Source organism: Pteropus alecto, unplaced genomic scaffold (assembly GCF_000325575.1).
Source record: "Pteropus alecto unplaced genomic scaffold, ASM32557v1 scaffold50, whole genome shotgun sequence".
Classification (NCBI taxonomy): Eukaryota; Metazoa; Chordata; class Mammalia; order Chiroptera; family Pteropodidae; genus Pteropus; species Pteropus alecto.
The window spans coordinates 1767604-1782010 of NW_006431918.1; the positions used below are offsets into that span (position 1 = coordinate 1767604).

The 14407-nt window shown below is 43.9% G+C and overlaps 1 protein-coding gene across 1 annotated transcript in view; it reads right to left on the reverse strand.

Annotated features, from left to right (window-relative positions):
* Positions 1-14407, reverse strand: part of TBC1D9 (TBC1 domain family member 9) — a 52067-nt gene that overhangs the window by 18822 nt on the left and 18838 nt on the right. The window contains exons 7-13 of the mRNA XM_025042346.1: positions 11245-11451; positions 10251-10421; positions 9543-9693; positions 6663-6877; positions 4697-4814; positions 3252-3537; positions 2833-2962 (exon numbers count right to left, since the gene is read on the reverse strand). Coding sequence (XP_024898114.1) covers positions 2833-2962; positions 3252-3537; positions 4697-4814; positions 6663-6877; positions 9543-9693; positions 10251-10421; positions 11245-11451 — 1278 coding nt within the window. The remainder of the gene's footprint in view (positions 1-2832; positions 2963-3251; positions 3538-4696; positions 4815-6662; positions 6878-9542; positions 9694-10250; positions 10422-11244; positions 11452-14407) is intronic.

Here is a 14407-nt window from a genome sequence, read left to right on the forward strand (position 1 = left end):
CCGAGGCCAGCTTGAGGCTGGGACATTGTCTTCTATTTCTGGATAATTCTATAGAACTACACACACCGGGCCACAGAGAAGAAACTCTCTCCAACTGTCTATACATTCCTTCCAGTAGAGGCCTGGGAGAGTTTATAAGGAGTGCGAGTTTCTCCTTGAGGCTTTTATGAATAAAGTCATCATCTCTACCCACCAGGAGCCATCAGACCAAAATCAGACCAACTACCCTACAACTGGGGGGCCCTTTCCCAGATCTCAAAGCTCAATATACTTCTGTGCTTCCAGTATCTTTCCTACTTTTCTATTTTCCTGGCTAATGATCCTGAAGCACAGAGAGAAACGTGTTGCGTGCCTCAGAGCACGCTGATGTTGTGCCTCAGTCCAGGCCAGGTTACACGCGGCTCTGTGATGAGTGGCCCATTCTGCAACGACGACAGTGATTCTCAGCCCTCACCGGGCACTGGAATCCCCTGGGGAACTTCCAACTAAAAAATACTTATTCTTGGGCCTCATGGCAGAGATTTGGATTCAACTGGTCTGGAACGGAGCCTAGGAATTTATATTTTTAAAAGATGAGCTAAAAAAAAATTTCTTTTAAAAGTGATTTTAATGCACAGGCAGGATTGAGAATCACCAATTTAATGGTTAAGAGGAGGAAAAAAGATAGACAAGAGTATGTGGTGGTCTCTTTAGGGTGACCTGTAAAGCGTTAGAGAGCCATTGGAAATTTAGGAGCAGCGGGGTGACACTAAGCAGAGAGGAGAAAACAGAAAAGCATTCGTCACGCGCTGAAAAGCCAGGTAATGTAGACAATGACATAAATAAAAGGGGCAGAGGGAGGAAACTGCCATCAGACGTGTGACAGCCGAAGGGCCACCGTTAGGGATCGGCCAGACAGGACATAAATGGAAACCAGCCCTTGGTCTTGTCTCCATTCTCTTCCCTTTCCCATTAAAAATGGGCCAAGTGCTGATCTCAGCATGATGTTAGCGTATCTACTCTCAAGAATAAAGCTGAGCTTCGCATACTAGGCTTTATTACTTTGGTCCAGAATTCCCTTAATAAAGGTTTCAGGAGATGTCTTTACAAAAACAGGCTACAGGTATAATAACTATCACCTTTAAGAGCATGGGCTCTTTGTGTGAGAGAATAATCATCCCAAATTTCTGATAGAGTACTACCCAAAAGTCCTGGGGCGGTGACTTTTTTAAGAACACATTATGATAATAACCAGTTTTGGAGAGTGGAATGAAACAGCTGTTCTTAATCTCTATTTGTGGAACTGTAAGTTGGGACAAGTTTTATGAAAATTGGATAATGTGTGCCAAGAGCTTGGAAATAATTCATATTTTTTAATTTAATGCTGTTAAATCTATTCCTAAGAATAATCAGAGAAGTGGTATTATGTAGTTTATTATATAAAACATATAATACCATATGGTTGCCATGTAATATTGAAAATTTAGAAGTAGCCAAAGTAAATGTCCAACAAAAGGGAACTAGATAAATATATTTTGGTACCTCATTAAAGCAGAATATGAGGAATTTATTAAAACCACACCTTCAAACAATATTTAATATATTAGAGAATGCTCATATATATTTTAAGTGAAAAATGAAATGTCACGAGCACTTTTTAGTGGGAACTTATTTTTTTAGTATATATTACAAATATAAAAACATACCTGTATTGAGGAAAATATGGTGAAATGTTCATAGGGTACAGTATTTTTTTTTCTTTTCCCACAGTTCCTCCTTTTTTTTTTTTTATAATAAGCTTACATTACTTTTATGATTCTAAAACATACTAAAATGTTTTGTTTTTAATATACGTGGAGTGTCAATGGAAGAATTTTTAAAATATTACCAGACTTTCTCCTTTATGAGTTAAGGACAATCACTTCTGAAAAGGTTTCTGGATCCATACCAATTTTTTAAAAAATACCAATTTCTTGACCCTACGAAGAACTTTCTGACTCTGCTGGACTCTCGCCATTTGTCCCTTATCCAGATTATTGTGACTTGGAATGCTGACAATCACCAGTCATATAATCCTAAAACGTCTGTAGAGGGTACAGTGTGCTCAGCAGAATATTCATGCTCTTTCTCAATGATCATTTCTGTAACAGTTTTCAGAGTCAAGGTCAGCAAGTAAAGAAATTGTGAGGAGTTATGACCACTGAGTCCTTGGGGCTCCACAAACCATCAAATACTATGAGGCACGTGGCACCATGGCTCTTTAACCTTAGAAGATCTACTTTGGGATTCAAGACCAGATCCGGGGTCGTGATGGACCAGAAGTCTCCCCGCCCCGCCAGGCCAAGATTCTAGAGGAATCCTAGGACTGGTTCTTCTCTAGCACGGTGCAGGATATTCTACATGTCTTAGACTGAAGAGGACAGGCTTATCAACCTCAGAGAAGACCTAAGGACTTGGCATGAGAACAGGAAGTGGCCTGATTTGTGCAGGTCAACCTCCATAGGCCAGCTCTTAACGGCCCCTCCTCGGTCCAACCAGAGTTGAATATGAGTAGCTCCCTGATCAGGTTTCAGGCTGGGTACAGTAAGGCACTGGAGGGCACAAGCTTGTCATGCCATTTGCTCCATGGTATTATACCCAGCAGAAGTCATGGGCCCTTTTCAACGTCCATCTCTGGAGCTCAAATCTGTCAGCTAACAGGTGGCTACCTGATCCAGCAACTAGTTCTCAGAAGGTAAAAGGAAGCAGGTACAGCCACGGGTCAGTGAAGGAAGTGTGTGGCACGCCTCTCGCTGGGCCCCTCAGAGCGCTCTCTCAGGGCACTGTGACACTCAGCCAGGAAACAAGACCTACCTCGTAGGAAGTTCTGATGAGTCTGAAGATGTCCACCTCAGGGTAAGGCTCCACGTCGTCACTGAGCAGGGAGTGGAGGTGAGGAATGGGAGGCAGGGTGCTGTCCTTATTGGTCACACTGTCTAAATACCTGGACGAGAAATGAATCAGAAGTCATTAGGAGGTTCATCTGGGATTCTCCCATTATAGATCTCTACAAACTCTGCATTTGAAAACAAAAGACTAGAATTTCCTTAAGAACCGTTTGGAAACCCCTAACTTCTGAAGACAAAGAGATGCAAATAAATTCTCAGCCACAGAGAGAAGTGGGCATAACGGTTACCACCAGGCCAAATAAGACTCATGAAGTCAAGAAGACAGACAAATGAAAGTACAGGGAAGAACCCGGAGGTGGTTTTCAAGGAGCCTTAGTGCGCTACCTTCCCAAAACGGTCATGGCCTCCCCGTCGTCCTTGCAGTTCAACAGTTTGTCCACGTTTGCATCCAGCACGGCCAGGGCCAACTGGAATATCACCTTGATTCCTTCATAGAAGAAACAGTCGACAACCACAACTGCACTCTCAAAAGGCATCACGCTGAGAAACAGCGTGAGGAACCAAGACAGAGAGATGGTGGAAATCACGCCCAGGTCCTGCATGCAGTCGTACAGCTGCGGGACGTAATCTCGCGCCAGTTCCTCGAACACGCCCTGGTCCACCAGGGCACCTGCAGCGGGGAAGACACACAGAGCCCCGGGTGAACCACCCACACCTCTCACCAAGGCACCCGATCACGTGGCTTGACTAAAACAATCCAGTTCACAAATGCTGTTGACACAGAGCTCTGCTCCCTTCTCTAAACTGTTCTGCTTGTTATTATGTTTCTAGACCAAAGTGTCACCAGATTAGTTCTGGCCGCATCTTCCTTTTTAGGGGTCTCCCTGTCCTGCTTTCCACACCATAAAAAGCAATAAAATTACAACTGTGAGGGTTGTTGAGAGCGTCAGTTTACAAAGACTGCATGACATACAATCAGTTATTCCGCTGGCAATGCAATGTTTGGTTAGGCACAAAATGTGTATCTTAGCTCCATTTCTTGGCCAGCTCTTATTTTAAAAAAATCACTCATCTGGATGTGTGGTCCCCACACATGAATTGTTTTTTTAAATGACTTTTTAAAACTTAAAGCATTCCAGCTGTACACATTCATGACCAATTTACTGAGTTTCCTGGAGGATATTTTCAATGAATCAAAGCCCAGTGCAAAGGTTTAGAAATGCAGACAGAACACAAAAAAGGAAGCATAAAGCATGTAAAAAAAAAAAAAAAAAAAGCAAGGAAAAGCTTGTCCTGCTAAAATGAATGTTTTTACACTTGAGGGGAGAATAAGAAGTAATAGCAGTAATTTGTTAAAATGCTCACAATCGTTGTTTGCTTTACAATGAAACCAGTTCTGAAAAATGCCTTAGAGACTTAGTTCTGGATAAACCATTAAACGCTCTTTCGTCCACTCCAGTTAGTTCTTTTTTGAATACTATTGCTTTCCACAGATTCCAGTCTCTCCATGAAATACATTTTTTGTCAAAAATTGGGTTGATGGTGAGCTTGGTGTAGCTCTCACATGTCACGGAGCGACACCCATATCGAACGTTTTCTAAATGGATTTCTGTAACAGTGATACACGTGTGCTCTCCTTAGTTCCACGGGGCTCCTTAGCATACGGTCTACATTGATTCGAGCGCTCTCATTCCCATTTTGGAAAATTGGGAGTAGTGCGAAACTCTTGACTCACGGTGACTGGAAACGGTGTTCCAGCTCGTATCATGGCTCTAGAAACGTCGGCTTGTTTAGATGTGGATGAAAATGTTAACTACACCCTCACATACCGACAACTCGGGTGTTGTAGTAATCTGGAAGCATCCGCTCGCACAAAGCCACCAGCAGCCAGAACGCTTCCTCCTCTTTGGCATAAAGCAGCAGCACTGATGTGACAATATTCATGGCCTAAAGGAATGAAAAGGATGTCGTCAGACACATGTTAAAAAATAAGCAATTTATTAACCTAAGGAATCACTGAGCTAGTCTCATGGGGGTCAGCAACTTTTTTTCTGTAAACAGGTAGATAAAAAACATTTAAATGCTTTACAAGCTACACACATATTCTTTCGAAGAGTTGTTTATAATCCTTTAAAAATGTAAAAACCCTTGATCCTTGAGCCTGCAACTGTTAGGGTCTCTCCTGGATCACCAATATTCACCAAGCCGGAGACCAGCAAACCCTTGTTCAAAACACTGCCCAAAGGCTATTTGACAAAGTTTTAACCTGCTAAATTCTCAATGTTTTAATCCTTAATTCAGTGAGGCAAATCCTTTTTAATCTACCATAATGGTGGTTCCTATAACCCAGTACACATGGTTGAGGCTCTCCTCAGAGAACAATGGACCCTTTTAAACTTAGACCTACACTTAGAAGCTAGCCCATTATTTCTGTCTGGATAAGCAAGGTAGTGATAAGTACCAGTGACTTAAATTCCAACTTTCTTTATTAAAAGATATTATCAGATAGCTCACAAAGATACTCCAGGATCAACTCATTTAATAGTCCTCTTAATTAAAAAGGGGAAGATCAAATGATAAATATGAACTCTATTATATCAAAAGCCAACTGACTCCTGTACTTGTTTGATCTTTTAGAAACCAGTAATTGTTCATCAGACTTCGGCAATATAAATGTCAAAGAGGAATTTTTGTCTAATAGGCTCTCTCTTGTAAGTCTTACTCAGTATTTTCCCAAGTAAAATCATTACTAAAATTCCACCTGAGAATTAACAAGCCAATTTTAGTACATCACACGAGCATAGTCATCATCTAGTCAAGATAAGTTTTTTAAGAGTCTGCTTCGTAACAGCCTCTGGACCAGGTATTGGGGGATGGGAAGGAGGGAACACAGTGGTGACAAGTCTTGCAGGGCTTAAATACTGGTGTCAGAGATAGAATAAAGATGGAAAGGTTAATGAATCAACTTTTTGGTATATTTAAGTGCTATCAAAAAGATAAACTAATGTAGTACAGGGAGATCTGTACCATGTGTGTGTGTGTGTGTGTGTAGGAATTAAGCCTGCTTCGGCTTTTAGCGGGATGTTCAGGGAAGGCTTCTCTGAATATGTGGCCTTTAAATCTAAAGGTCACGTTATTTTGGAGTGTCCCCAGTTGTGGTATATTTACTAGTACAAGAGATAACTTTAGCTGGTATGTGGGCAACATTTTTATAGTCAATTAAGCATTTATGTTAATGTCCATTAAAATATAATCATAGCATGTAAAAGTTATATTCTCAAGGACATTATTGCATAGGAGAACGCAAAGCAGGAGCACTGTGGAAGCCAGGGTACAGAATTGAAGGCCTGGTGCCCAAGCGTGCTCTCTGTTGCCTCGTGGAGGGATGAGGGGTGGACCAGAGAGTGACTGGAAGTGACTCTCCAAGGTCACCCAGCTAGGCAGGGGTGGATCCAGAAAGGGCACTCCTGGCTCCTGCCCGGTACAGCGGTCCTCAACCAGGGAGCATTTGCTCTGCAGGGTAAATTTGGCAAAGGCCTAGAGACGTTCTGGTTGTCATGACTGGGAGGTTCTACCGGCATTTAGTGGGCAGCTGCTATGAAACGTGTAATTAAACAGGAAAGTTTTTAAGCATCCTACAGAGCTCAGGACAGCCCAGCACAACATCAATAGTGCCAAGGTCAAGAAATCCTGGTGTAGTGATCGCTCTGCTAACCATAAGCCTTTCTTCTTATTCACTGGCTACTAAGACTTTTTTTTTTTTTTTTTTAAGTATATACCACCTGTGACATTTACCTGGCAATACCCTATGTTAGGATTTCGAAAAGCGTAAGCTGTTAAGACTCTCCTCAGAGCAGCGATGCCCATCTCATTCTGGAATGCTGGGTGTTCCGGGAGGGAGCGGTGTAAGTCTCTCTCGATCTCCTCTGTGGCGAGATTATACTTCCCCATGGACTTCTCCACCAAGTCCTCGTAGTACCCCGGGTGTGTGGCTTTCTCGTTGATGGCACCTGGGAAAGAGCCAACAGACACGACATCAAAATGCGAAAGCCCTGTGCTTACCTGCCGAAGCTCTTCACTTTCCCGACTCCTCGAAGGACCTGGGACACAACAGTGAAACCCCACAGATGATGGGATGCGCCTCTTCCCTCTAGGCACCACAGTAAGCCAGCTCTTTAAATCCTTGCAAGGTGGAGGTCTTCGCGCTGAAAACCCGTATGCTGAAGAACTTCCCGCAGGCCATGCCGAGGGGCCGCTTGTGAGCAGAGGACGGCGGTCAGCAGAGCAAGCCTAGCTGAGGCCTCAGCCCTCCCTGCACACGTGGCAGCTCTGTTCTTATTTCAGTGGGGCTCTCCTTAAGAGTTCACTTGAATGAGGAGTCTGCCTCTCAAAACAAGTTTGAAAACTGCTAGCTGAAGTGTAAGCTCTGAAGGACTTCAATAGCCACATTGAAGAGTAGGAAGCCATATGAAGAGGAGGTAGTAGGCTATGTGGAGGGATTTATTAAATTGTAGAGGTGGGGAGGGTGTTCCCAGCAGTGACCAGCCGCTGCTGCTCTCGGTGGTGGCTCCTCAGGGGTGGGCATGGGGATGGAGAGGGAGGCGGAGCATCACTGCTTAGAGATAATGACGTTTTAAGATTCTTGAAGACAGAAAAACCCTGTATACAAATATCTAAATCTAAATACAATTATATATAATTTGTATAAGTATGAATTGTACATTCTTACGTTATATAATTTATGAGTATAAACTATATACACACATATGTATATATTACTTAATGTGTATTTATTTATTTACTTATTCACATTTCACTGTTTAGAAATTGGAATCCCTGGGCTGACCTAATCCTTGCCCCTGAAGGTCACCGAGAGAGCCAGCCTTACCACTAACACTTGCCCTGAAAAAGACAGTCTGGCTGACGACAACTTATCATTGGCTTTTGCTTTGCGATCAAGGGAGATTTGCAAGGATTCTTGCCATTTGGCCTGTACTTTCCTTCAGTGGGTACACTGAGCCAGGCCCCGGTGCAGAGGATGTAAGGGTCATGAGAGGCAGGGCAGGACCAGGCAGGGCACCCCCACCCTCCCCAGCAAGCTGGCCTCCATGCGAACCCCAGCCCCGGTGAGCTGTCTGGAAACTGAGGCTCAGTTATCTACACAACGAAAGCAGCGTACAGCCTGCTTCACCCTCTGCCCCGCTGCAGTCCATCAGGGTTCAAAAAAACACTGAGTCTGACTCTAAACATCTCTGCGACAGGACAGCATGTTGCTCTCTGCTATTTCCTGGTGCTCATTTTGAGTTTCATTTTCATCTAAAATGTGCTAGAAATAACTTCTAGTATGAATAAGGAAGATAAAAATGGAATTTTTTGTTTACTCTGCCAGTAACGTGCATCAGGTTATCAAAGTGACCAGTTTGCCAAAACACTAGGGAGACAAGACTGGAAGGTGAGGATTATCTTGGGCTGGATTTGTATTTAGGGATAATTTGACTCCAATCTGGGTTTCTAAATGAAGAGCTATGGCTGGTCTACATATGGAAAATGAAAAACGAGACACATAAATGAGGATAGAACAAACTAGTTTTATATTAAACAGATAAAGCCAATTAATTTTCAGGAATCTATCACCCTACTTCTGAGATGTTAACACACCTCGTTATTGGCAATTCCTATTTACATCTACTTTTATAAAGAGCTATGAGGGTTTTTTATATTTTATTTTTTTTTAAGGCTTTCCTTTAAGTCTGGAAATTCTCTTTTATAATTTTAATGTCGTTTTTTAAATGAAAGGCTTTCATAATAGCACTATCTAAAAATATTCTAAAAATATTTCACATACACCTATTGAGAATGATTACATTTCCAGCCTCTAGCCAAGCAGAGCAACTGACTGATCTATGAAGGACCAGTGACACCCCAAGGAACGCCCTGATGTCTCTGACACACTGGGACCGGACGAAGGAATGGTGGGCTTAGCCTGAAGGTCCTCTGGTTTGACACAGGGCTCCAAGGATTGACCTGACGGGGTCGTTTATGCTCGGGCGTGAGCCGGCCGTGCGGGCCAGTGCAGCAGACACATCTCCCCCCAGGTCTGTGACACGGCCCCTTCCGTCCTTCCTGGCGTCTCCAGGGTGGAAACGTGTATGATCTGGGTAGGCTTCTAGTTCCACGGCAGACTCTGGCCTCTCCTCCACGTCTCCAGTGACAACCAGTGAATGCAGATGGTGGCAAAAGTCAGGGACCAAGCTTTCTTATTCCCGCTCTGTCCGCCCTCTCTCCACCCCAGTGCATGCTCTGACCACGTCCTGCCCTTCGCCAGTCTCGAAGAAGTTGACGCAGCTGGGAAAGGAACAAAAAAAGACTCCCCAAATCACAAAGAATTATACTCTTTTCCTTCGGGTTCTCTTTTTTCCTAAATAGTATCAGTGAAGAAAGGGAAGAGGCCATGAGGACACAAAGGCGGTGGCTTTCCCATCTGGGCCGCTGAACGTGTGTCCTGTATTTTAATCGAGGGACTTCACCACTCTGGCGAGGAAAGGAGATTCAGCTCTGCTCGGGGTCTGCATATCTGAAAGAGCCCTGATGCACAGCGGAGGGCGAAGGGAAGCCCCGGGGTCCCACGGCTCCGGAACCGGTGTCCCCGGCTCGGCCCGGCCCGCCCGGCCGTACCTGACAGCAGCAGCCAGAGCTCGCCGCGCATGCTCTCTGGGATGCCCTTCAGGGCCAGCTCCCGCGTCTTCTCGGTGCGGTACATGCAGATGCCCTGCCCGTACTCAGCGAAGTGAATCTTCCAGGCTCGCTCTTTCAGAAACTCTTTGGCCTGAAAAAAGGGATGAATGACACGTGACACCATCCCAGAGAATGCTGAGGATGGTGAGAAGTTCACTGGGAGGTCGGAACACTTCCCTTAGTGAGTGGAGCGGGGAAGTTCTGGACAGAACTCACAGGAGAACAAAGAATTCGGACTTTCTAGAGTCCTTCCCTAATCTGACCCATCCATCATCTGCTTTTTGGCCTCAAGTCGTAACTGCCCTGCCCTGAGACCTGTCAGCGGAATACTAATTATATTAATGGCTTTATGTCTATACCTCCAAGTTAAAGGGAGTCTGTTTTTTTTAAATGTGTGCTGTGAAATTACATACTTAATTATCAGTTTACTTAATAGTTAAACCAAGACAAAAAATGTCACCCATACTCTCTATCACTCGTCTCCTTCCATGAGAAGTCACTCTGAACCCTAACGACACATGTAGACAAGATCTGGTTTACTTAGAGGAAACTATCTATCTGCATGGATGTGAGTTTACTTTTACTAAGAAATATTTTAAATGCAACTTTTCCAACAGGAACTTTGGGGGACGAGCCGGAGGCACCCACCAATTTCGGGTTGAATTCCTCGGGAGACCGCCGCCGGTACATGGTCATCAGGGTCTGCGTGGCTGTGGGGACGCTGTTGCCGTTGAGGTTAAACTGGCGTTCCCCGTCGGCGTCAGAGCTCGCGCTCCTCTGGGGGCTGGAGGGGACGAGGCTGCCGGGCCGAGAATACACCTGCCGATGCAGAGAGGACAAGATGTTGTCATGGTTCCCGAGACGTTTCTCATTATGTGAGGAAACGGGAAGCCAGCATTTTATTTTGGTGGGGATTAGACAGTTGCATGGGTCACAGGCTACAGAGCTTCAGTCTTCAAAATGGGTTTTCCTCGGCATTTTAGCAACAAACTAGTTGGCCTTTGTCTCTCTGATTAGTACGTGCGCCAAGCACGCCACGTTTGCATCAGCGGCTTACGGGACCACTTCCCTCACCTCCTCTCTAGTTTCTGGTGCCTCAAAAATGCCCGCTTAAGCTTGGGGCAGGTGGACAGGGGTAGGGATGTTACTTGTGAGTGCATCACCTTTACAATATGTCTTAGCTGCCAGTAACTTGCTCCGTTACTTGAGCAAGTCACATATCTTACAGGCTCCAGCCTTCCTAGATGTTCGTCCAGGTGTAATTTGACAGGGACACAACACATATTTTATCATAATAAAATCATCATCATGATGTGGTGTTTCAGGTTTGAGACTTTATTTAGTGACCTCTGTACCATTCCCAACAATGTCACTTGCTGTGTGACCAGCACAAATTACTTAATCATTCTTCCACTGTAAAATAAGAGGGTTACATCAGATGATCTATCAGGTTCTGTCCAGCTCTATGGTCCTGAGTACAAACTCCATGAGACTTAAATGAGATACTGCTCTGGGCATCAGGGTAGGTGGTTTATCTTAGCACAGCGGCAAAGCTTGAAGATGAAACAAAACGGACAGGAGGCGAACGCTTTAGGCAGAGTAGCAGGACAAACTAAAACGCCCGCAGGCGTCGTCCACAGACCTCATCGTCTGAACTGCTGTAGCTCCCTGCAAACTCTTTGTCCAGGTATATTTTGGAGGTCGTCTGCTGCAGGAAATCAGAGATCCTCTGCACTAGGAAGTCTCTATCTTTCAAATTGGCAAATAGAAAGGTCATCCTGTTCCTGGTGCTGATAGATAAAGGGCTGGGGAGTACGCTGGAGCTGTCCGCCTTCTCTACAATCGTCACCTAAAAAGAAACATGAAACGGAGCATCACTTTGCAGGGACCACCCACAGCAGTCTCTGAGCATCCCTGAAGAATAGTCACTGCACTTTTACGGTTTGTGGAAAGCACTCACATTTTATGGAGACAGAATTGAGATTCTTTGACTGTCCTCATCAAATAAAACAACTCGTAATGAATCGAAACAGAGCTCTTGCCAGAAGTGAGAACTATCTCGCTGGTTTTTCTAAATCATCAGTTCTAAACTGGGAATGACTTTATGCCCCAGGAGACATCTGGCAACATCTGGAGGCATTCTGGGCTGTCACAGTGGAGGGTACCCCTAGTATTTAGTAGGTAGAGGCCAGGGGTGCTGCTAGACATCCAACAATGCACGGGACAGCCTGCCCCCAGCAAAGTCCAGGCCAGGACGTCCACGGGGCCAAGGCTACGAATCCTCACTGTGAAGGAATTCTTTGATTTTCATTAAAATTTCATGGAGCCGTAAAAGAGAAGACTCCTAGCTGCTGCATCATCCACAAGAGAAAGAAAACACCCCTGATACCGGCTCCTTCGACCAAGTTTAACGTTGGCATGGTTTTCAAAGCACCAGCCATCCTTCAAACGTCTCGCTTGGACTCTGGGGCTTTGCATTTTCAGCTCCTACCACATCAACACTGTAAAGGCTTGATTGTGAACAGACATGATGTAAGCAGCTTAATTGCAATCCCATCTGCACTGGCGGGCTGTGTGTGTGTGTGTGTGTGTGTGTGTGTGTGTGTGTGTGTTGAAGTAAGCCGACCACATTGGGAGAAAAGTACAAAAGGGAGACATCTGTTTTTGCTCTGAACTGAAGACATATATTTGGTGGTTTGTAATAGGATTTTCATCAACTGGAAACCAGGAAAAATGCACTAGAACTTTTTTTTTTTTCACACATTAGGCAAGAAAACCTCAAGGCAAGCCCTAGATAAATGGCTGTTTATTTGCAGTGGCTCTGACTATATAATTAACGTTGCTTTTCCCCTCCTCATTTCCATCTGCAAGCAATTTAGACAGGTCCAACTTTAACCTCGTCGGCAGCATCTTCGTGTGAAATACATTTCCTTCGAAGCAGAACTTTAAAAACTTTCTCTCCCTCAAGGCTAAGAAACCAACTGGAGTTGCCTAAAAAGTTCACGGCCACAAGTCCAAAGGGGCCACGACTGGCATCCATAAGAAACAAACTGTACGGCCCAACTTCCACTCTCAGGTGTAATAAATTCATATAGTTAGATACAGACTTTTTAAAGAATTCTCTGAGATACCTAAACTTACACTTAAGAGTTTTCTTTTCTTTTCTAAAGCAAAAAAAAGAAAAAAAAAGAGAAAAAAGAAAGAAAAGAAGAAAAGAAAAAGAAAAAACTCACTAGAGAAACCAGAAAAATATCTTATCACGAAAAGGATTTTTCCATGACACTTAAGAAATGTGTTAAGCGATGGTTATTTTTAAAAGACCCATAAAAGCTCCTTTTCTCACAGCCAGTTTCTTTCTGATTCTTTTGGCCACCAGGTGTCAGGACTAAAGGACAGAGGCCAAAGGAATTAAAGGCTCAAATTCTGTACCTACAACTCAGATAAGCATATGGATCTTGATGGAATCAAAGTGAAAAGGCCTCTTTATCTGGCTGGAGCATGAACACAGAAACAACCCGAAAGCCCCCATATAAAACATGTGAATGCTCACAAAATATTTTTCACTAACAAACAAGTTCTAGTAGATTTCTATCCCGTAAGCTTTGTGCCCCAGGAAAGGGTCACGGCTACGTTTGAGCATTCTCCAGTTTAACGAGACACACTTCCATTGCCACCTTGGGTTATAAAACAGCCTAGAATTGAATCAAATCTCGGAGTTTAATATGGAACATTTACAAGGTAATTTATGATTAAAAAAGGAGACTTTATCTGGAATCTCTAATGAGGAACCTGATCAGTTCACTTTATCCTCCTGCTTTGCTGCCTCGGTAATTTTTTTTTCAAAATCTACAGCAACGTGATTCTGTGTGAACACTTAACATCTGTCAACTTAGTCTGCCTTAAGTCCACACATGGAATATGTGTTAATAATCTCCAGTCAATATTTCAGTTTATTTATTTTTTAAAAATCAAATAAAACAACCCCTCATCTATTTAGAGCCAAATCAGCCATTCCAAATAGGATTTAAGGTTCGCATGGGGGCCCCTGCTGATCAATCAGCTTAACTCAGTTCTGAAAGGTGCCCACGTCCACAGAGAGAACCCTTTGTACTCAAACAGATTCCAGAGAAAGGGTAGGGGCTTCTCCCGTTCTCCCGTTCTCCCGTTCCCTTTTCTCAACAAATCGGTACCTAAAGGTAATAAAAGTTACATTAAGTCCTCTGCTTCTTCCATTAGTTGGGGTTAGAGCACTGCCATCAATATATCTCAGAGATTTGTCAGGTTAAGGGAAGGGCATGGCTGTCTCACTGAGCATTTCTTTAAAGCTGCATCCTCCAACCAAAACATGCTTTATTTCTAAACGCTACCCCAACTATTGTCCTTGCTCTGATTCACCCTGAAATAGGACTGCATTATCTCTGCATTACCTATTAGGAAAACTAGCAAACAGAAGATGGGCTCAGGATATCAGTTACAACTCTCTCAATCCCCTGGCTGTCACTATTGTATTGTAAATTGCACTCTAAGGTAAACAGAGCTAGCTGGACCCCAAACCTTAGCAGCTGGTGAACAGGGGAGCAGATGTCCTGAAGACAGTGCTACCAGCTCTTCTCTGCTCCTCACTTCCCTCTGGTTAAACAGAGTGATGACTTGCTCAGATTTGTACATGGCACATGTACGGCACATTCTTAATCCCAGAACGGGTTTCCGTAGCTGTTTCAGGCACCTCTGCTTTTCTACATTCAGGGCGTACTTGACAAAGGAAACTAAGTTAGTAACAGTTTATGGCAAAGAAGGTAAATTTG